Genomic DNA, 22,492 nt, shown 5'->3' on the forward strand with positions numbered 1-22,492 from the left:
CAAAGGCAGGATTAACAGATTCAGCAGAAGCAGTTTAGAATTAATCCGATAACTATGGATGTGAGGCAAAATAGTCTTTTTTTTTTTTTTTAAACAAAACCATTTACAGCAGCCAGGTTTTGATATTTTAATGACATAAATAGCTCTTTTGGGGGAAAAATGAAGAGCGGAATTAAAACATCACTCATTTTCAGCTGCAATTGTGACTCTTATGGTTGCAGAAAAGCTGTGTTGACTGGTCTGGTCAGTTTTACACCAGAGTGTTGACCCTTACCAAACTGACTTGTGTGCCATAGGAGTAAGTCTGGCTGTCCAGGCTAAGAAAAAACAAAATATAATTATGAATTCTCAGTGATATGGCAAGAAGTCTGCTGATTGCTTCCATGCTGCCTTCATTTTATACCCATCGTCTCCTGCAAAGCTGGCAGACAGACAGTCTGAAAGACTGTAATTGACATGACACAATCTCTCAGCCAACCAAGTGAGCTTATCAGCAACTGACAAATCAGCCAATAAAATTTCACTTCAGGAAAAGTTACCTCTTACCTGCGGGAGTTCCAGCCTGTTTCCTCTGATAAATTATTGAGAAATCTGAATAATGAACATGATGGGATTACTTGAAATGTGGAATAAAAGGTTCAGACACCCCTAGTGTTACAAGGTGGAATACAATTTAATCCATCCCAAAAACCTTTCTTTAAAATTCAAAAAAGGATATTATGTGGACAATCTCATGTGGCACTGAAAGAAAGTCTTTTAAGAGAGAGACATCGACAAATTATTACATGTTAATCAGTGCAAAGGTAACTGTGGTCAAATCTTCAGTTTTTGTCAAAATTAAATTGTGTTAATGGTTAAATAAACATTAGGCTCAGAACAGGTGGACCCAGTATTCAAGGCAGACAGACAGCTTAGGTTTAACAGTTTAATAAGAGCAGAAACGGAGGGGTGGGGTCAGTGTCTACAGCAGGAACATCTGCAGGAGGTTCAGCATTTTGATGTAAGGGCTTGCACACAAACATGTCAGTCACTAACCTGGTCTTAATAACCAGTTCTCGTCTAGCGATTAGAGGTAGATCCCAGCTGGCGGGTTGCCAACCCGGTGCAATGGTTGCCGCTCAGAGAGTCCGGAACGGGGGTATCAGAGGTTGAAGGACTGTTTCTCACTTCCTGTTTGTCTCTTCTTGACTTTAGAAATGTTATTTTGTTCCTTCATCCATCAAAAATTAACTTGATTCCTATCATAGATGGAGGTGTCATAGAGCTGGTGGGAACTACAAAATTGCCTAGAATGGGTTCTATTAGCTTTGCGTATTGACCCATGCTGATATTGACCTGTTACAATGTCAGTACTAACCATCCATATGTTTATCACTTATTTTACAGTGTGGAATGATAGAAAAGCCTTGATCAATTGATATTTCTAAATCAGACAATCAGAGCAATACTAACAAGTATAACAAAAAGTGACCCCTTTCTTACTCACCAGAGTTACAAAAACTCTAAACTATAATGGGTAGAAGCAAAGTGTTTTCACGAGTTTCCTATTATCAAATTTTATAGATAACAGTTTAAATGGACGACTATTTATATATATATATATATATATATATATATATATATATATATATATATATATATATATATATATATATATATACTTCACTTTGCTTCTTCACACGTCGCTTTACCCTCTTTTTACATTCTTGGTCCATCTACTGGTCTAAATGGGTTACTCTGTCAGTTAAAGGCATGTTTTATAGTCTCTATACTCCAGTTTACAACTAATCGATTGTTAAATTAGTTGGCGATTATTTGTATATACACTGATATCAAATCAGAACATTTGTAGACTTTAGGCTTTGGCCTTGATTCCTCCATGATTGCCTTATAATAAAATTACTTTCTTTGTAACATCACTGACCTTATGTATAGTGTTGCCAGAAGGTAGTTACTCCATTCTATTTCTGTGTGGGTGGAGTCATCTTATAGTTTGAATGATATCAGTCGCAGCAAAATGTGGTTCTAGATAATGAACTTTTAAGGATTTAAAAACCAACATACCACATTTTTACTTATAAAAGATTTTTGAAGGCAATAGATCGTTCAATGATTTATGTCCATCTTTTGCACAAAACACATAAAATTCATTACAGTTTGTAACATGAATAAAATAACCTAACTTTTAGGTGATGTGTATATTTTTTCAAGGCGCCATACACGATTTTGTTTAAACTGTGATCTTAAGCATAAATAATAGATTTAGTTTATCGTTTTCTATATATACTTCTATATATGCTTACCAACTTACCAAGTGTTTTTATAATACACTAGAAACAACTGGTTTTGCAAACTCAAATAATAAAAAAATCAATGCTTTGCAAGACAGATTCTGTGGCATCTTGCAGTAATATACTAATCATACAGTAGAGAGCTATCCAAAACTGTACAGGGCATACATTTTATTTTAAATTATTTTATTCTGATCATCTCTGGCACAAAATCAATTGATTTATGGGCTTTAAGAAGCGAACAAATATATTCCCTTTGCTTTTTTCCCTTGTTTTTAGATCATTTTAACCTTCTCAGATGTTTATCTTTAAAAAAATAACAAATTAATAAAAAATAAACATTAATTTCAGTAAAACAATCTAAAAGTGATACTATAATGAAATGGATTGAAACAGAATTCTAAGTTTGAGGCTTTATTCCAACAGGTTTTGATTATTGCAGCCGATGAAATTTGAAATATAGCAGAAAATTCTAACATTCCATCAAGATCACTAAAATTATTATAATACAAAAATATATACTGATGTAGACTGACACCTATGGGAATGGTCTGTACAGTTTATCGCAATGTCTTTTAAATCACTTCCTTTACCTTACTTTTTCCAACATGATTGACTAGAAGAAGAAAAAGTATATGTACAACAAACCTGACGAGTAATGTCCTTTTAGGCTTACCTTTTTTTTTTTTTTGTAAAAGCCAATGATTTGATCCCCATCATAATGTAGGCAATAAATTGGCAGCATCATGATACAATCTTTGACACCTTGGAACAAAAAAAAAAATATCCCCTTAAATTCACCAAAACCTCTTTGCCTCTATTTCTGAAAAAGCAAAGCACAAATTAGCCCCTTTACCTTTTCATGTTTTTCCACTTCATATTTAGTCCAGTATAAAACACTTTTCTATTAAATGTTTCTTTTTGCACAATTTATCACATGATGTAAAAACAGAAAAAAAAGGGGCCACATAAAACTCCTCTGCTGCTATTTCTAAAAACAAAACATATCCAACACTGCGGGAAGGATACAAAGGCACCGTTGTTACTGAACATAAAACGGACAAACTTTACAGACGGACAACAGATGTTTCATTCAGAAGAAAGGGAAAGCAAGGAACGGACGGAAAGGGATCAGGGACAAACTGTTGCCTTGAGAATGTTATGGGCTCTTTCTTCTTTTGTGTCGCATTAAAAGGTCAAATTTAGATGAAATGTTCCCTTGTAAATGGTAAAAAAAGATCTACAAATCCAAATACATGCGGATTTAATGTTTTTGCTAATCTTTAGTACCTAGTTAAATTTTGGCATGAAGATAATACAGCTTTTCTTATTTTTTTCACCACAGAAATAAATGGAACCAAAGAATGAGCAGCCAGATTTCTGCAAATGAGGAAAAGTTTCACATTTATTTGATATCAAACAGGAGTTGAATTAAATACCAGTTTATGATGGGCTCTTACAAAAGAAATAAATGAGACTAATCAGTGCTGCAATGTATTTTCACACTTCCCAACCATGATGTTTTGTTCTCCCTTTTTTTTTTTTGCAATTTTTTTTCTTATTTCTTAATAAATTAACTGGTGTCAAATGATGAACATGTTTGCAAAAAAAAGATAAAAAAACCCCTATAAAAATAGCAAAGGCATGAACGGAAGGGAGTCAAAGCTGAAAGTTTCTTGCAAGTAAAAATAAATTACACTGGAATCAAATTTCTTCTAATGTTAAGTCTGTGCATGGCCAGATATTAACAAATATACTACTGGCAAAAAACTTCATTCAGAAAAAAAAAAGCAAAAAACACTTCACAAGCAGAGATGTGAGCATGGTTTCATATGGACTGTTTTCTCTTAAAATGTATTTTTTTTTCCCATTTTTTTAATATTCAAACATTCTAGTACAAGTCAAGTGTGAGAGGAAAAAACACATTCCCGACAGTTTGATTAACCTTGTCTGGAGAATTTTAACATTGAAAGGGCTTAACTACTGAGCTCTTGCCATTTATTTTTTATTCTTTTTCTCTTTGTCTTCTTGTTTGAGTTTTTACACTAGTGGTACAGCAAAATATATTTTTTTCAGCTGTTACATGTACAACAGTTAATTGTGCAATAGAGAAAAATATAAGGCCTGAGTCTGAATTAGTGGTTTCTTAACTTTACAGTCCTGACGTTGTAAGTGGAGCCTCACTAGTTCTTGTTCTGCACTTTTGACTTAAAAAAGGACCCTGGTTCCGCAAAGTCCCCCGGGAATATGCCAAGAGTTTCATGGTTCTTTGCTTGGAGGTTTCATTTTTTATTTTTTTTAATCCCTAACTGTTCGATTTTTCTCTCAGTACGACAGAAACGCCAGACTGAAACTGCGGCCTCTGTGTTATCCTCTGCACCTCATAAGTCCAGCAGCAGAGCTGCCACAGCACCACATTTGTCTGGCCTCAGTTGGGTGTGTCTTGTGTGTAAATGAGATCTCTGTGCAAAAAAAAAAGTCATTCATTCACGCCTATTGCCAACCCAGCAAGTTTTCATCTCCTGTCCGAAAAGGAAGGCCATGTGCGAAGCCAGCCTCACCAGGGTCTCATGACATCACAGGAAAGCATCGACTTGTTCAAACCTGTGCAAACAGAGGTGCCCGACCCCACACCCTCTCTCAGAGGCTGGTAATCAGCTGCATTTGTCCATCACTGGGGGTGTCCCCATCCTGCTCGCAGTCCTCAGTGCCGGGTGAGATGACACACCCATTGCTGGTGCCTCGGTTTATGTGGTAGTAGGATAGCGGCTGCGGAGCATCACCAAGTTCAGGCATGCTCTTGTGATACGTATTGTCCCCTTCGCTTTGAGGCGAGTTAGAGAGCTCTTCCTCTTCCTCCCCCTCCACTGGTGGGTATGGTGAAGCTGAAGGTGAGGGAGAGTCTCTCAGGTTTGGCATGCTGGTATACAGAGAGTCTCTGTTGTCATTGGGTGACTGGGAGCCCATGTCCTTCCCTGCAGTAACAGTCTCGGAGCCATGGCCACTCTGGCCCTCTAGGCGTCTAGGGGCCTTCTGGGCGCTGTAGAGCAGAGAGTGAGTCCTTTGGGGCAGGAGGGGAGCATCCAGCACCTCCTTGTGGTGGGGGTGCAGGAGTAGCTCTAGGGTGGTGTGGCCTCCTCTTCCACCTCCTCTCTGCGGGGATGAAGCCTCCATGTGATCAGCCACTATGGCATCATCCTCGCTGCCACTGCCACCCCCTCCTTTTCCCACATTGACCCGGGAGGTAGGAGGAAGAGCCAGGTCCCTCTCTCTTGGGGTGCTGCGAGCTTTGGGACCCCCACGGGGCCTAAGGTTATTATGGACAATCTCGGATATGATCATTTTCTCGAATGTGGCATCATCTAGGTTGAGCCCCCCCAGGTCAGCAGGTGCTCGGACACCCACGGCTTCATAGTCATCGTCGCGATGGGAGTAGCTGTTGTTGAAATTGCCGTTGAGGGGGAGGGTGTCCATGGCGCTTATGTCCCTGCTGTTGCTGAGAGAGGGCTGTCCTAGAACGAAAGTTGGAAAAGCAGGTAAGACAATTGTTTTTATTCCATGACAGAAAACCACCACACCATCCACGTACAATATGTGGGTCTTGCAAATGTATTCATTGTCCCTCAACTGGTTTGCAAATTGATTTGTAAAACCCCAAAGTTCAATGTATTTTTTGTAGTATTTTATGTGACAGACCAAAAAACAGATATTATTTGTCAAAACGAAGGAATTTGAATTTGAATTTGCATTTCTTAAATTTCTTTACAAATAAAATCACATCTTCGCTATTCTTTAAAATAAAATGCATTTCTACAACATGATAACACCACTACTGTTCACCTAATACCCCTTTTCCTCTGGCCGAAAAAACCCGTTTAACCCAGGAACAATCGGCTTTTAGTGGCAGTGGGAACTGCTCACTGGCACGTGTCTACCTGAGTCAAACGACTTTACAAGCGACCTGCGATAAAATTGCCTCAGACCTGATCGACATGCTATGGGGAAACCAGACCCGGGTTGGCTTGCTAAATTACATGACACCATTGAACGCAATCTATGGACACCAACACACAGCGCCAACCACATCTGATCTAGCAAGCCAAAACAACTTTGTTTACGTTCATTAAACATTGCACAGCACTGGTAAGAGGGATTCAGAAAGATAATAGAGCGAAACAATAAAGCACACTGACCCTGGCTTCCTTACATGTTGCTCTCCATTGTTTACTTTCCTGATTTCTGTTGCACTAGTGACATCATCAACGTTAACCCAGCGTGATGGTGTCACCAGAAAAGCAGCCGCAGCGGGACAGAGGACAGGCTGCTTGCCAGCGGGGGGTTAGACTCAGCTTTTTTTGCCAGTGGGAAGGGAGCCAAATGCTCATGGTTAACGTGTCGACCCATGTTTGAAAAAACATGTAAATCCAGTATTTTCAGTGGGAAAGAGGCTTTTGTAATGATGTTTTGAGCATAAAGTAGGAGGTTAGTTTTCTACAAATTATTGATTTATATATGCAAGCTGCTGTAAATTGTTTTTTTCCATAGAGAAGGTTCTTATACCAACAACAATTCCAGACGGCACCAAAAATACTTTTCTTGCTCACATTTCTTCCACCAGAGCTGTCTGTTTCAGCAGCTTCTTCATTTTTACCACTGGCCTCTTAGCTGCCTCTCTGATCAATGCTCTCCTGGCTTGACCTGACAGCTTAGATGGACGACCATGTTCAGGTATTCTTCCAGTCTAGTCATAGTCTCTATTTTTTAGCTGACAGATTGAACAGTGCGTCTTGAAGCCCACAGCTTGTGATATTGTTTTATATCCCACCTTTAACTTATTTACAACTGATTCATTCCTGGGCTTTTAGATGTTTTTCCTGTTCTTCCTCCTGTTTCTTTAAAAAATGTAAATAAATCCACATAAATCACACTTTAGCAACTGTTTGGCCTATAATATAAGAGTAAAGGGAGAAAAATAAGAATGCATAATGTTTAATGCTTGGTAATTTCAAAGTTACAGGCTATTTTATATTGGTCAAGCACATAAAATCCCACCAAACTCATTGAAATTTCAGCTGAACTAAAAAAAAAAATACTCAAGAGGTGTTAATACTTTTGCAAGGCACTTCAGTTTATACTGCTCAGGACACAGTGAACTTTCACTTTTTGGTCTGGAGTTTGATTTCAATTTCATGTAAGCGCAGCAACATGCCCTGCCAGTCCTCATTATTACAGACACTCTCTGGGCCAATGTAAGAAATTATCCTGAACAATAATGAAACAATGAGACCAAAGACGACTTAAAATATAGAAATATAAACAACAGCAAACATTGAGAGTAGCTTGTGACCAGGTAACAACACACTAACAAAAATGCAGATAGGTGATGTACACAACCCAAGTAGATGAAAACAAAGGGATGATAAATTATTGTGTCATCCACAATGAATATAACATTTCATCTGGTAAAAAGAAGGCAAGACTAAAGTGTAATGTCAAACACAGATGGCCGGCCACCTCTTCACACCGGGGGCCCCATGAGTGGAACAGCAGGCCCCCACACACCATGAAACATAGGCACCGTGCAATGACTCACTTTGCCACCACTCACATCAAGTGTGTCTGCTCAGGCTATCTGGCCTTAGAACAGCTGATTTGCCAAAAAAAAAGGAAAAAAAAGGAAAACAAATGCTTTTTCAATTGCAGCAGAAATAACAAAATTGGTAAAATAAGGCAAAAGTGGAAGCTTTTAACATTCAGCCTGGATTCAGGTGTGGCCTTTTAAATAACCAGAAATAATTGTTTTCCTCATATTATACGTAATATAAAGGGAAAGACATGTTTTATACTGGTGTTTTTTTTTTTTTTTTTTTACCAAATTGACAGCAAATTGCTAAAATCAACTGAATCCAGGAAGCTGCATGTAAAAGGATTAAGCAGCAAGCATACAGTATACAGTCACCATCAGAACTTTACATACACATTTCACAGGCAAAGCCTTTCTACTCTATGGATTTCAATGATGCAATTTAAACACCTTTTGTGTGTGTGTGTTTTAATTGGGTACAATTTTTATTTATTTATTATTGACTATATGGGATTTACACAGGGTCATGATTATATATGCAGGTTCAAATACTGACTCGCTCTCCCATTGATATCTTGGGGAGTTTCAGATAAACCGCACACTCTTTGTACCCATGAGCTAGCTTCTGGCATAATTCTGACTAGATATCCGACTACTGTTAATGCAGTGTTGGTAGAATCAATTTAAATTGTTTAGTTCCCTAGCACTGAGCCACATAAGCCTATACATTTTCAGCTGGGGTGAGTATGGACAGCTTTATTTATTTCAAAACTCCTTCTGATGTATGTTTGAGGACCACAAAATGTTAAAAAAACAACTGGGATTCTTAACATTTTGATTACTATTACTTCTGAAAATGTTAGCACTATCAAAATTTTAAAAGCTGCCCCCACACACACATACAAATAAGTAATAAATAAATACAAATATTCTTTTAACTTCTTTTACTGTTATTTTTTTTAAAGAGCAGTTGAATATCCAATCAAATTGCTGCTGAAGAATACAAAAGTAAAGATTTAAAATAATTTTGATACTGATTCATGAATAAAAAGAATTTAAGTCTGTGTTTTCTTTTGATGCTATAGAGATTCGGAAAAAAACACAAATAATAATGTGTTCAAATCTTAAATTAATTTATTGTACAAACATTCAACCCATGAAAAAAAATTGAATTATCAAGAGCCCAAAATTAATATTTAATTGTATGTAAACCACCAATGGAGCCTGCATGAAATAAAATAAAAACATGCTATGTAAAAAGCTTTATAAATGAAACCAAGTTTGTTCCTTTTTACATAGATAACAAAAAAAAGTCCAACAAAGTACTTTGGTTTTGCAAAGCACCGCAAAAAACATGAAATCTAAGAATCTTAAAAGAGTGCATTTTTTTCTTGTACTGAGCAAATAAGTGAGACATTTCATGGAATAGCATAATTTACATTAAAAAAAAAAAAAAAACTGCATTGTTTTATTTCAAGTGCTTAGTATTTAATTATCTTTTACTAATACTATACTAAAATACTTATTCCATCAGTTGATCATCTTATTTACCTGCTTAGATTAAGGGAAAACACACTTACTTTAAGAGTTTTTTTTCTTTGCAGTGAGCTTATGGTTTTAATGTCATGTAAGACCTCAAGGATTGAGATGAAAGGGCATAGTTTGGTTTTAGCAGGATTTCATATGATTGCTGTGTCCAGAGTAGGTAAACAAAACAAGGAAGTGTTAGAGCTGGGTTTCACATCAGACAATGGATGAAAATACCTGAAAATGGGTTAGAAAAATATTGCAAAACCTTTTAAAGAAAGAATAAAAAATAAACAGAGAGAGCATAGAGCAAGGGGATTGAACCAGCTCTTATTAACATTAATAGTGGCTCATTCTGGATCTCAAATTATACCCATCGCTTACAGGTTAAACTACTCTAATTCGAGGTTGTGGGTTGAAGTTGCAGCTGCAAATTGTTTGTAGCCTACTATTTATCTGACATTCCACAGTTTAGCCATGAGCAGTTTACAGAAAGCCCTTTCAAGATCAGCTGGGTGTCAGCGGTAGTTTTTAAAATGCACAGCACAGGCAGTGGCCCAGGGCAGTATTAGAAGGGGTCGCTCTATAAATGAGGAAAGGGGCCACTAACGACTGTACCTGGTCAAGGCTTCCTACATGCAAAAGTTTGTTGCTTGGCTAATATTGCATGCCATTTCTCTTTTTCTTATCCAAAGTAGCTCATTCATAATAGTTACATGAATGTATGGAAAATAAATGAGTTCAACTTGTTCATTTGATGATTTAGTTTCTAGCTTTGTGGGGGCAAATTTTCATTGTTTCTGGCAAACAAAATAACAATCTGTAAGTTCCAAGTTTAAAAGAAGCACATTAAAAAAGATAAAAGAACTGAAGGGTTAAAAACAAACAAAAATGTTCAAGAATGAAGAAAAAAATCCCCCCAAAAAATCTTTTTTGAAGTCATGGTCCTGGTAGAAGAATTATAAAAAAGTATGTCTGGATAGGATTAGCTTCAAAATCAGCATTTTTCTTTTACAGTAGACAGAGGGGGGTTTGATGTCAACAAAATTTAACTGGACATGGCGACAGCTGCACACTGGGAAACATTCCAGCAGAGATTCATTCAGATATTCATTCTTTCCAGTTTTTACTGCATCACACACACATCTGCAGAATATTACTCTGTATTAATACACTTATAATGGAGGACAGGATCATCCCTTTCCAGAGGCATAAATATAATGACTTTAGCAGGCAACTTAGTATATGCCAGTGTTGAGCTTGAAAGTTTCTCTCTACGCATATTTTATTTTTGGCTGATGATCTTCACACCAGGTTTTGACATTTGTATGTCACGCTGCTGCAGCTCCCTTAAAGTTATTTTCCATATGTTCAATGCTAGATTTTTTTTCCTTGTTTATAAGAATGTGAACTATTTTTTTTTTTTGAGGTGCCTGTGTTTGAACACAACGAACAAGAGCCGTTAGCCTCAGGAGGAGAGCTAAAAGTGTATAAAGCAAGAAATTATGCTCACATTGAGAATTACCTGCTAATTAAATATTCCCTCTTTTTATCCGTCTCTTGTGCACTGGTGTTAAAATGCAATTATTCTACACTGATTAGGCAGGTAAACATTTTGGGGCAAGTAAACAACAGCTATGTTGCACACCTGAACTGCTTGACTTAAGGGAACATTTTTAAGTAAAAGCTAAATAAAAAATGCCTCTGTTTTTCAGTAGTTGAGCTGTTGTTTGGCCCAAGCCCATCTTCATTAGTTCTGAGCCTGAAGTGCTTGCATTGTGCTACAAGCCAGCTCACAGCACAAAGCAACAGAGACTGAAGCAGGTTAATCGGCACAGCCGCTCCATACACACTTTTGCCATTCTGCCGCCTTGTGTATTCCCTTTTATCATCAAGTGCCTGTGAAATAACAGAGGCCTGTAACTCTGCCCGCATTGCGTCATGAGCTTCTGTTTTTTCTCCTTTGATTGGGCTTCTTTCACTCTGCAAGAGAGGAACTAGGTCAAAATAAACAGCACTGTTCCAAATCAGGCTTATCTTTAGTAAATGTAGAGATTTCAGTATGTAATTGCTCCATGAGCATACCCATGACTCTATACTTTAAATCTCTATACTTCTCTATACGAGAATTACTTTTTCAGAGCAGTCCGTTCCTTTGGATTGATTTGCAAGTGAAAACATGTATGTTTACAGTGACTTTACAGTTGATATTCCTATTCAGTGGTCTATATAAGGAGAATGGGTGAATAGATAATGGACGAATGAATGGATGAATAGATGGATGTATGAAGGAGCAAACAAACTCCCTAATGATGGATAGAAACTGAATAGTAAACGAGCAAAACTCTCCTAATTTAACAATTTTCCTGACTGTCAACAACTCTTACATATTTCTTGAGAGTAAATAGATATTCTGGCCTAATATGGACTTCCAGCTACTTTTTAGAGGACAGGAGTAGAAAAAAATCTTTGAAGTTGAAAAAATGATAACGAATGACATTTAAAAAAAGGAAAAACTAGATGAGCTAAAACACTCGGATGTGTCATGATGAACAAAGAGGAAATTCTGTGTAATTAGTCTGAACATTTTTTACAATTATGCCACGTCATAGTCCCAGTCCCCAGAGATTTCACATAAAAACCCCAGAAAAATCTAACATTCTTTATGGAGCAGTTTGACATTTTGAGATGGATTTGCCTTCTGGCAGGGAGACAGATGAGGCATCATTCCCAAGAATCGCATGTAGAACATGAAGCTGCAGCCATGAGCGCCTTTGACTGAAATAGCATAAAGAATAAGGGCTGCTAAACCAGGCATCACAACACAGCTGCAGCCACCTTTCGAGCTCCCTAATTAACACTTGATATCAAGATCATTTATTAATTGCGCAAGTGTGTGCTATGTATATAAAAAAAAAGGGACAACTTCACGCTAGAATATTTCTTGGCAAAGGCTGATAACTTTCCTTCTTTCTCTTTCTCTCTCTGCTGGTTGCCTGGGAACAGCTCTGCTCCAAGACTGGCAGATAACCCACCCCAAAATGGCAAATTGTTATTTTCCAATGGCTTAAACAAATGAGATATAAAGTGTTAATTAGTACCCTTTTAAGGTCCTGATAGGCGGATTTCGTTATTGAGGGGCTTTGCCTGATGTTCCAGCTCGCTGTTAAAACCTAACAACCTGTTGTTTTTACACAAATAGGATAAAACATGTTAATTATTGAGTCTCGGAAGTGCTGGTAAGTGTACTTTGAAACCAGCGCCAGGTTTTTATCCTTCATGCATAAAAAAAATAAAGCACTGGCAAAAGATAAAAAAAAAAAACTAGACATGAAGGTGGTTGCAATCTGTCTCCTTTTCCAAAAAGAATCACTTCTCAAAATGCTGCAACTGTGCTTTTAAAAATAACCAAAAAATCTGGGGAAGACAAAAACAAAACAAATATAAAGGAGAAAAGGTAGGTGGCAGGGGTGGTGGATGTGCACCTGGGGAGTGAAAGGCCGGTGGAGAGGGGGTGTTGCACACCACCGTTTCAGCCAGGAGGTTGTTATAGGGGTTAGTGTCGTGGGTTCGAAGGAGGGGGTTAGTTAGGAGGTAGTTGCCAGTCATCCCTGCAATAACAGGAAGAAGAGACAGAAAAAGGGGAGAAAATTAGGTGGGTAAAAATGGTTGAGGAAGTGACCTCAAGGTTGCATGTTCTGTGGTTTCAGCAGCAATGCATCGGGTAGCTTTCCACATAAACAAACGTTGATAATGACTGTCCAGAACCTCGTGCTGCAAAAGATTTACGACCCCTGCTCCGTCCGCCCTCTAAATGTGGACAAAGCAGCCGCAGAAACACTGGTCAAAGCGTGCCATTACTCAAACAGCCCGCCGATGTAACTGACAAACAACATTATAGTGACAAGTGTTGACCAAAGCCTGGCAACACAATCAGCAGCAATGTTTATGTGAGACAGATTCATCCAAACAAACTCATCCAGTCGAGACAGCAGACGAAACATATCTGTGCGGCCTGCCACAAATAACATAGCATCCTCATCAACCATCATGTGCTTGTATAAGCTCTTGAGAATGTTAGAACACATCCAAAGTTATTTGGATGGATCGCTGAGAAACTCTGCATTGGCAGGGAGTCCTTTTTTTTTTTTAAAGTGCTGAACTAAAGCCAAATCTGTACTGGCAGCACACAGACCCTGGGCTCCATGATGTTGGGATAATTCCCAAAACCTCCCCTGACCTCTACCTGACTTTGCTGCTCCCTGTTCTTATTCTACCTTAAAACCAGCTCTGGGAAGACAGTTTCTTTAGTCCCTTTTTCCAATATATCCAAACTTCCTACGGTGCTTTGCAAAAATTTCAACTAGTTTTTTTCTATGTTTTATCTGATTACAACCGCAAGTTCAAGGAGTTTTATTGGAATTCTTTGGGAAATACCAAATTGAGAGCAATATTGTAAAGTGGAAAGAAATAAATCTGAAAAGTGTGGCATGCATCTGAGTTTGGCTCCCTGAGTCAAGCCTTTTGGGATGTGTACTGTTTAGTTTTGAATGTTGAGACCATAAATATCCATCATCCCTACATCTCCAATTCACTACCTCATCACTGTCTAACTACATAATAATGACGCTAGTGTTTTATACTTAAGGTGGTCTGCTAAGGCTGATGAGCAGCGATAGTTTTTTGCCTCACAGAGTTTTGCCTTTAACCTGGTTAAGTTAAATTTTGGACACATCCGAAAAGATCTCAACAAAGGATTATGCCCTTTATGTTGCAGAAATATCTTTCGTCTCTTTTCTGGTGTAAAAAATTAAAAGCGATCTTGTTTACAAATGTGTACACATGATGAGAAGATCCCTGAACCTCTGGAGTATCTTGGTTGCTTCTCAGATTAAATCCCTTCTAACATTCTTTTGACAAATTTGTACCATTTTTGGATTATAGATTGCAATATTTAGAGTTTCATATTTGTTTTTTTTTTAATTATCATTAAAATTCTCAGCATTTTAATCCCTGACTTGTCTAATGTGTTGCTTGGGCTTTTCTATGCCTTTTGGTTCACTGTAGTTCTCTTATAAAGCTATATATATAAGTAAGTAAGTCTAGAACAGCTTAGCTTGCATTGTGATTAAGCTGCACACAGACAGACGATTTACAAATTAATTTTACAGAAGAAACAAAATATGAATAAAAGAGTAAGAGTAAGTATGCAAATGCATGCCACACATGTCATAGTTTTTTTAATGAAACTTTTTTTCTATCCATATATCATTATTCGTTCCATTTAGCAATTATGCACCATTTGTCTCGGACTATCCCATATAATCACATTAATGTACACACCCTGCTCATTCTAATGTGACAAACGTGAAAAGGTTCTAGGGACATAAAGACTTCTGTAAGGCACTGCAAATATCATGTGAGAAATTGCTGCAAAGCTCGGAGCATTAAATGCATCTGATTGTTCGTTTGGAGAAAAGCAGCATGAAATCAGGGCTTATCTCCCTCTCCCCTCAGTCAGCATGGAGCGACGCCGGCTGCATTCATTGAAGTGTTTACTGTTAATTCAGAGCTTCATCACAAAGAGAACAGAGCTCATGTCTCGTCTGGTGGTGACGGAGGCAGCAGTTGCTTACCCTGGTTGAGCGTCGAGGTGCTGTTTATGTCGCCTGAGATGAAGGAGGACTCCGACTGCTTTCTCACAGTGTCGTTCCACATCCGCCTGATGCGGCTCTGTTGAGAAAAAAGCAGCCACTGATTAGTACTCAACATGGTGCTGTTATGTTTGAAGACTTCTGGTCCCCAGGCCTGAGTGGTTGCGTAGTTTGGTGATTCAGACCATACTCCCTATAAATCAGGATCTAATTGACATACTGGCTGATGACATGTTTGTGTATCACAAAGCTCTACAACATGCTATTGATTGGACTGCTTCCTAAAATTGGAGCCGCTGAAAATCTTACGGTTCGTAATTTGACTCTGAGCTGGCGGCTCTATTTCACTCTCAGCAGCAATAACTGAAGCAGCCACAAAATTCTCAGCGGTGCTCCTTAAGAGAGACTAACAAAGTCTTTAGAGCAAATATCGTAAGTGGGGTGACCAGCAGTTCTCTCCCAAGAGGTGCAAATGTTTTATGTCCAGAGCTGATACTTTCCAGGAAAGAGCTCATCCCCATAAAAAACAAAACAATAATTACAAAGAAACAATGATAAATTTGAAAACTTATCTGTGTAGGTATTGGTAATGTATAAACATGGCAAATAGGCTTATGTCTTTAAGTGCATCTTTAAAGTGGCAAACAAGACATTTAAATGTGTGTGATTTAAATCTGTGTGCTGAAAAAAGTTAGCAAAGGAAGTATTTACACAACCGCAATACTTATAGGTAAAGTTAAAGCAGTAATTTCTAACGGCTGTAACTGGGACAAACAAGGCTGGAGTTGGGTGGTGAACCAATAGGTTAATGTATTGTTTCAGCAGAACATGCATGAGCATGTAGACTGGCAGTTGCTAAAATCTATTCACACTAAATCTAAAACTTGTGTGCTTTGGTAAGTTGGTGAGTTCTTAGAAAAGATCATCATGCCAACTGCAAAAAGATGGTGGGGATACTGTTATGCTGTGGGCCTGTTTCTTCTCCCCCTCAAAAAACTCTGGGAATCCTTCTTAGAATGCATGGTGTCTTTCAGATAAAATAATAACATTTGCTAAATTCAATATAGAATTGGATTAGAAGACACAAGAGCAAATTAATAAAATCTCTGTACCAACAATTAAACAGGAGATTATATATTCTCAATAAGTAATAATAGCATGGATGAAAGCTGAGCTTCACGCTGTCTTTGCAGTTAAGTCCCCAAAAAACAACAACAATCAAACTGACAAATGTCTCTGCTTATCTATACAACTTGACTTATACGTATTGCTTGTTTTATCTGCCTTGTGGGATGAAATCTAATACCTGACATGTCTTTACTACATCACATAAGTTGTGAGTATAATTTGTTTACTGATATATCATTGTTTTGACAACCATGCTGACGGAAGGTTGCGACTGCTTGTGAAAGAGTGTAAATCTTTCACTCATTATCTCGCTGAGAGGCATTTCCTTCTGTCAAACTCAGTTTGTAAAAATGTCTCACCTCGTTGGGACTTTAAAAGACATCACTGTCCCAAAATAAGCATTTTTTTTTCTTTTAAGTTATAGAAATATACGTTAAGACCTAAATAATGCAAGTGTCCCTAATGATAATAATAAAAATTACAGCACTTCTTTCTTTTACACAATTCTTGTATTTTATACATATGCTTAAGGAATAAAAAAATGATAGAGAAACAAGATATTCCCTTTCAGTGTTGTAAAAGACATGTAAGCTTTGTTTTCTATTGTTTAAAATCAGTAAAAGTTACCAGAATTTTTTATGTTTCCCAAATATAAAACAAAAAAAGAAATCCTAAATATTTTATGACTTTGTTTAAATCCGTTAATTTACTTTCACAAAGATTAACACTAAAGGAAAAACAGATGATTATGTCAGGGCACTGGGTACTTGCAACCTTCTCAGAGCACAAGCACACTGCTCTAACCACTAGGCCAACACTCCCCACTATGTAAATAAATCAGCAACATTTCAAAAAGAACATTTTGGACCTCCACAAGTTTAGTTAGTTTAATACCAGTGGCCGTCAGATAATGAATGAATGTATGAATGGCATGGAAATGTCCAGCCATCAAACCGTAAAAGGAAGAGATGGGTTCTCTGTCCCAGATGTAGTCTTTATCATCCAAAGCTCAAAAGCAAAATAACTTGAAAAGATTCTAGCTGAAGTTGGTAAAAGAGACATTATTAATCCTTTACTGACAGACTAAAAACCCATCCAGTGAGCATAAAGGCCATTACTCCAAAAGCAACATAAAAAGCTAGATTACAGTTTACAAATGCACTTATGGCAAAAAAGAGCTTCATCTTTAAGGCATTTTGCGTTATCTGTCAAAAGTTAAAATTGAATATTTGCCCATAATGACCTTTGGTACATTTGGATGAAAAACGGGGAAACTTGGAAAGCTAAAAAATATCCTACCAACTGTAAATTATGGGAGTAAAAGGGCCACACAGCATATTGCAAATGTATTACTATAGTTATGTGACTAGATACAGAAATATAAATCTTGCAAAGAACTGCATGGGTTGCAAAAAATATATCACTAATATGAACCTTATTATTTAAATACCAAACATTTATGCCGTCAATCTAAATGATTAAAAGCATGAAAGTCAAAGCAGAAAATCTTTTAGACGATTTGGAGGTGATAAGGTGGGGGTGTCATTGATTGGCTACATGATAATTATGTATGCAACAAATCAAAAGCAGAAATACATTTCAAATGCCGTGATAAGAATTTGGTCATTTAGTCGAGCCTTTATGTTATCAGGGCATTTATCAACATTATCACTCATTTCAGGGCTTCCTACCATCATGCAGCATAATTAGGCACCATATTGCTGTGTGGGGGTTCTGTCCTACAGGAAGGACTGGCTCATTTCACAGAGGAGATGGCATCATGAGGACCAATTATAATTTAGAGCAGCATCTCTGGTCAACAGCTCTTGCAATTTGACAATGACCCTCAGCAAATCTTCAAATTAGTAATAAAGTGACTACAACAAAGTCAGAGTCTAAACGACCCCCTAAAACCCCTAAATCACTACACAGAGCAGAGACTATATGGTGGACTTTATAGTGAACTCAGTTAAGTTACTGTTCAGACAGATGATCACTACTTTTTGCTCCCTGTTGGTCACATGACATGCAAGGAGAGCTCCTCTCAAAGCATTCCGAGATATATCTGTTTGTCTCGGGACCATGGATGATCACTACTTTTCAAGGTGCATCATGGGAAATTTCGAGTCCACTACTTTTTCATCCACTAGACGTTCGGACACTCATCTTAAAAATTGTAACCACTATAGTGCCCTATATAGTGGTTGGGGCAGACATTCGGACCCAGCCAGTGTTCTTGAGAATTCACCACAAAACCCTGAACTTGGGCTGAAAGCAGGAAAGATGTGAGGAAAGAGGCCTTAAAACCTAATGCAGTTACACCAAAAGAAAAACCCAAACACACAAATAGGGAAAGCTGATGTGGAAGGATAAGCAAAATGTTTACTAGTCATAAAGTTTAAAATTGAATTCTACTAAACATTATGGAAATGTATGCAAATTTCTGAATTTAAGAAATGGCTTAATGTTCTGCCATTTAGAAAAAACAAATCTGGATTATCATAACTTGACATAAATAGGAAAAGATAAGTCAGTGAGGAAAAAACATCTGGTTTAACCTCGACTGCCAACTATTGCTTTAGTTAGGGAAGCATGGATAACTGGTATGAGTACATCTACTTATATTTCAGTACCTGGGGATACTGAGTACGTAGTAATCAGAGTACTAAATGCTTAGTTATAATAAAGTTTTCTTTACTTAGGATCCAGTAATGTTGAGATGCTGTAAAGTGGACTTTTTTTCACCAAGAAAACAGTCTTTGAAAACTGAATCTAAGGTAAATGTTAATGTTTCCATACTTTCCATAATAAAAAATAAAAAAGTAGAGTACGGTACACTGGTATCATGCCCAATTCCAATACCGGTATCTACGCATTGCTAGGTTTCAAACTTTCGGTTGGAAGTGAAGAAATATTACTCTTCAAAGAAATTCATTAAGAAAAAAACAAAGACTTTTACAGCTAAAAATCTTCACAGACAGCCTTCCAAAGCTTAAACTCTTCCCGCTGCTGTACCTGTGTAGCAGAAGAGTAGCGGGCCGTGGATCGAGATGTGGCTGCCTTGGCTGAGCTGTGGGAACTCTCAGAAGGCAGAGCGCCACAACACTGGGACTGATGGAAACATTTGCTGTACTCCTTCCGGACCTGCAGAGCAGCAAAAAGATTAGGACAAACTGAACACACGGACACATAGTTTGACACATCCCTTTCTCCTCAGGGAGAGCTGCAAATCCCAAATCTTTATCTACTGGCAGCCAACCCACAGCAGTTTAAATGCCAAACCTGCTAAAAGTGACAGGAGAGGAAAACTGTACCATGATGCACAATTAGAGCTATTTTCAAATATTTGTTTTGCTAGGTGAGTAAGAAACATACACGCATCTTTGGAGGGGATTGTTACAAAACACATCCACATATTTACCTAACAGAGATAGGGGTATTAATAGCATGAAGGAAACTAAGCGTTATGCTGTCTTTGGATAGAATTGAATTAAAAAATAAGATGTGAAGAAAGACTGTGACGATTTATAAATATTTCTATACTTTGCTTTGACCACCAGTGGTACTTTAAATTAATTCTTCTATAAATAATCTGTATTTAACTGAAAAATTCAACAATAATAATAGGTAGCCATGTGACAAAAAACTATGGATGTTTCAGATTAGACATTTAATCTTTTAGGTGCTGATTTAATTATTGCAGTCTTTTTTATTTATTTATTTTTTTCAAAATTATTTTTGGGAAAATTATATGTTTGTAATAAAAATATAATTTTGTATCTAATACTAAATACTAAGCTATAGCCACAGGTATATACAGCCCTGAATGAAATTGTGTACTCATTGTTCACTTTGTTGTCTTTTGTCTTCTTTTTGCTGATGTTTTGTTCTGTTTTCTTTCCATCTCATCTCATGCAGGAGTAAAATCAGACTTCTAGGAGTTAGTGTATATCTTCTGCTTTATTTGTTTTGCTGTTTTTTTTTGTTTTGTCTTTTCTTTTCACTCCCTTTTCCTCCCTCTTTTCTGTCTCCCTTTAATTCTTATCCCATCTCCCTTTCTCACCTCCTTTTCTGTCTCTGTTGAATACGATTTTATTCCCTAAATCATTTTAAATAAAGTTTCATATGCAAGAACCAAGCGGAACCTTATGTCAACAACTATAATAGGATGCTTTTGAAAGCAAATCTCTTGGACTATCATCCAGCTCTGGGGCAAAATAGGGAAAAAATGAAATATATAAATCTCTGGAAGACCATTTTTATTTTGAACATCTGACGTACGTTAAAGAGGCAAATATATGTAGCCCCTTGCGAAAGTATTTATACTTCTTTTATACCAAAAAAATAATATTTAACAGAGTATAAGCTAAAAGATCTACAGAAAGTAGAGTAGAATAGTTCTAAAATAAAATCCTGAAAAGCTGTGGCATGCATTTTCAGGTATCTCTCTTCTGAAATAATCCAGTGCACATACTGAGTAATTATTTTATCTTTAAATAGAGTACCTCTATAGGAATTTTCTGATTTTAATATATATATTGGTAGACCAATTTTAGAGAACTAGTAAGTTGAGAGCAAATCGCTGTTGAAATACAGTAAAAAGTAGTCAACTTTTCTATTTTTACCTTAAGCAACATTAGTAATAGAAATTAAGGAAAACACACTTAACAAAAGATGGAAATCAAATTTTTTTGACATCTTATTTGCAGAAGTGAACTAAAATTATTGTTGAAAGGGTTAGTAATATTAAACACATTGATACTGTGATGATAATGTGTGGAATATATTATGCAACTCACTATAAAAAATGAGCACAATGGTATCAGTCTTTGGAGTGACTTTTCCTCTGCAAACTAGTAAGGATAACAGGAATGGGGACAGAGCTATATACAAGGCAATGCTGGAAGAAACCCCATTGGAAGAAGCAAAATACTTCAGACACATAGCAAATGGTATATGGCATGTACTTATATAGCGCATTTATTCAAGTTAGGAGACTTGACCAAAGCGCTTTACACTACATTCATTCACCCATTCACACACACACTCACACACTGATGGTGGCAAGCTACATTGTAGCCACAGCTGCCCTGGGGCTCACTGACAGAAGCGAGGCTGCCGTACACTGGCGCCACCGGGCCCTCTGACCACCATCAGTAGACAATGCAGGTGAAGTGTCTTGCCCAAGGACACAACGACAATGAAAGTCGGAGTCGGGGCTTGAACCGTCAACCCTTCGATTACAGGGCAAACTCCTCCATCCAACGCCACTGTCGCCCCTGCAACAGTGACTTAGATCAAAGTATACACATCTACAGAAACAGCCCAGTCAAACATTAAATCAATAAAGATTCTGTGACAAAATTTCAAAATAGAATAAATTAACCACATCTAACTTCTGAATAATGAAGTTAGTTACAATGGATTATTGTTTAGGGATTCAGGAGTAAAGAGTGCTGAAAAGAAAGGGACTCTTAACTGGTATGATTGTCCCCTAAACTGGACGATTTCTTTTTATCTTTATGCATAAATTCGCATGAAATCCCTATTAAAAACAGATGTTTTTGATAAGAACACGACAAATTGTGTATAAGGGCGGCGAGTAATAATAATTTTTACAAATCCTACAGCAACGGTGCTGTTCAGCAGCTTTAAGGCAAAACAAATCCTAGCGACTGATTTATCATCCCTGCATTAGTCTAAAAAGGCAGTATCTTACTTTTTTCTGAAGAAGACAGTGAAATATGAAGATGAACATCCCTTGGAGAGTGTTGAATATAGTGAAGAGGTAAGCCATCACGATGGACGACTCGTTGAGGAAGAACAACCCGAAGGACCACGTGAGGCCCATAAGACAAAGCAGAGCAAATGCTCCTAAAACCCACGACCTGCAAAAGAGGAGAAATACTGATGAGAGATAAAAATAAAAATGGTGCATCATTTCAATAACATCTGTATTGTATCTCACACACACACACACACACACACACACATATATATATATATATATATATATATATATATATATATCTTTGTGTTTAGACTGCATCTATGTACATATTTCTGTTTTATTTTCCTGTGTTGGATGCATTGCATAAACTTTGACAGGTTTGTGGCATGGACAGTTCCATGGTTTGTGTCAGAGCTGTTAGTTGGAAATTCTGCACAAACACCAGGTTAATCTGGATTCCTTTTTGAGGAAAGCCTAAAGGATACAAGACAACCTAACTGTCAGTTTCAGTGACAAAAAGAAATGCACAAAAAAGAGGGTGTCCTCCCCCTCCCCTGTTCCAGAGATAGATCCAGAG

At 37.3% G+C, this 22,492-nt stretch overlaps 1 protein-coding gene across 12 annotated transcripts in view; it reads right to left on the bottom strand.

The window, feature by feature from the left end:
• Window positions 1–3,668: 3,668 nt before the first annotated feature.
• The window catches only part of LOC119795708 (adhesion G protein-coupled receptor L2-like), a 141,942-nt gene continuing 123,118 nt past the window's right edge, over window positions 3,669–22,492 (bottom strand). For 4 of the 12 annotated variants that reach the window (XM_038303866.1, XM_038303855.1, XM_038303856.1 and 1 more), the window contains 5 exons: window positions 21,904–22,072; window positions 19,200–19,328; window positions 15,039–15,135; window positions 12,888–13,013; window positions 3,669–5,803 (listed from right to left, as the gene is read on the bottom strand). In XM_038303866.1, the coding sequence (XP_038159794.1) occupies window positions 4,932–5,803; window positions 12,888–13,013; window positions 15,039–15,135; window positions 19,200–19,328; window positions 21,904–22,072 (1,393 nt within the window). In that variant the 3' untranslated portion in view covers window positions 3,669–4,931. Of the gene's footprint in view, window positions 5,804–7,884; window positions 7,939–12,887; window positions 13,014–15,038; window positions 15,136–19,199; window positions 19,329–21,903; window positions 22,073–22,492 lie in introns of all 12 variants that reach the window. The other 8 variants (XM_038303865.1, XM_038303863.1, XM_038303864.1 and 5 more) reach the window with 5 other exon arrangements.

Source organism: Cyprinodon tularosa, unplaced genomic scaffold, assembly GCF_016077235.1.
Source record: "Cyprinodon tularosa strain WSP-4 unplaced genomic scaffold, ASM1607723v1 ctg52, whole genome shotgun sequence".
NCBI lineage: Eukaryota > Metazoa > Chordata > Actinopteri > Cyprinodontiformes > Cyprinodontidae > Cyprinodon > Cyprinodon tularosa.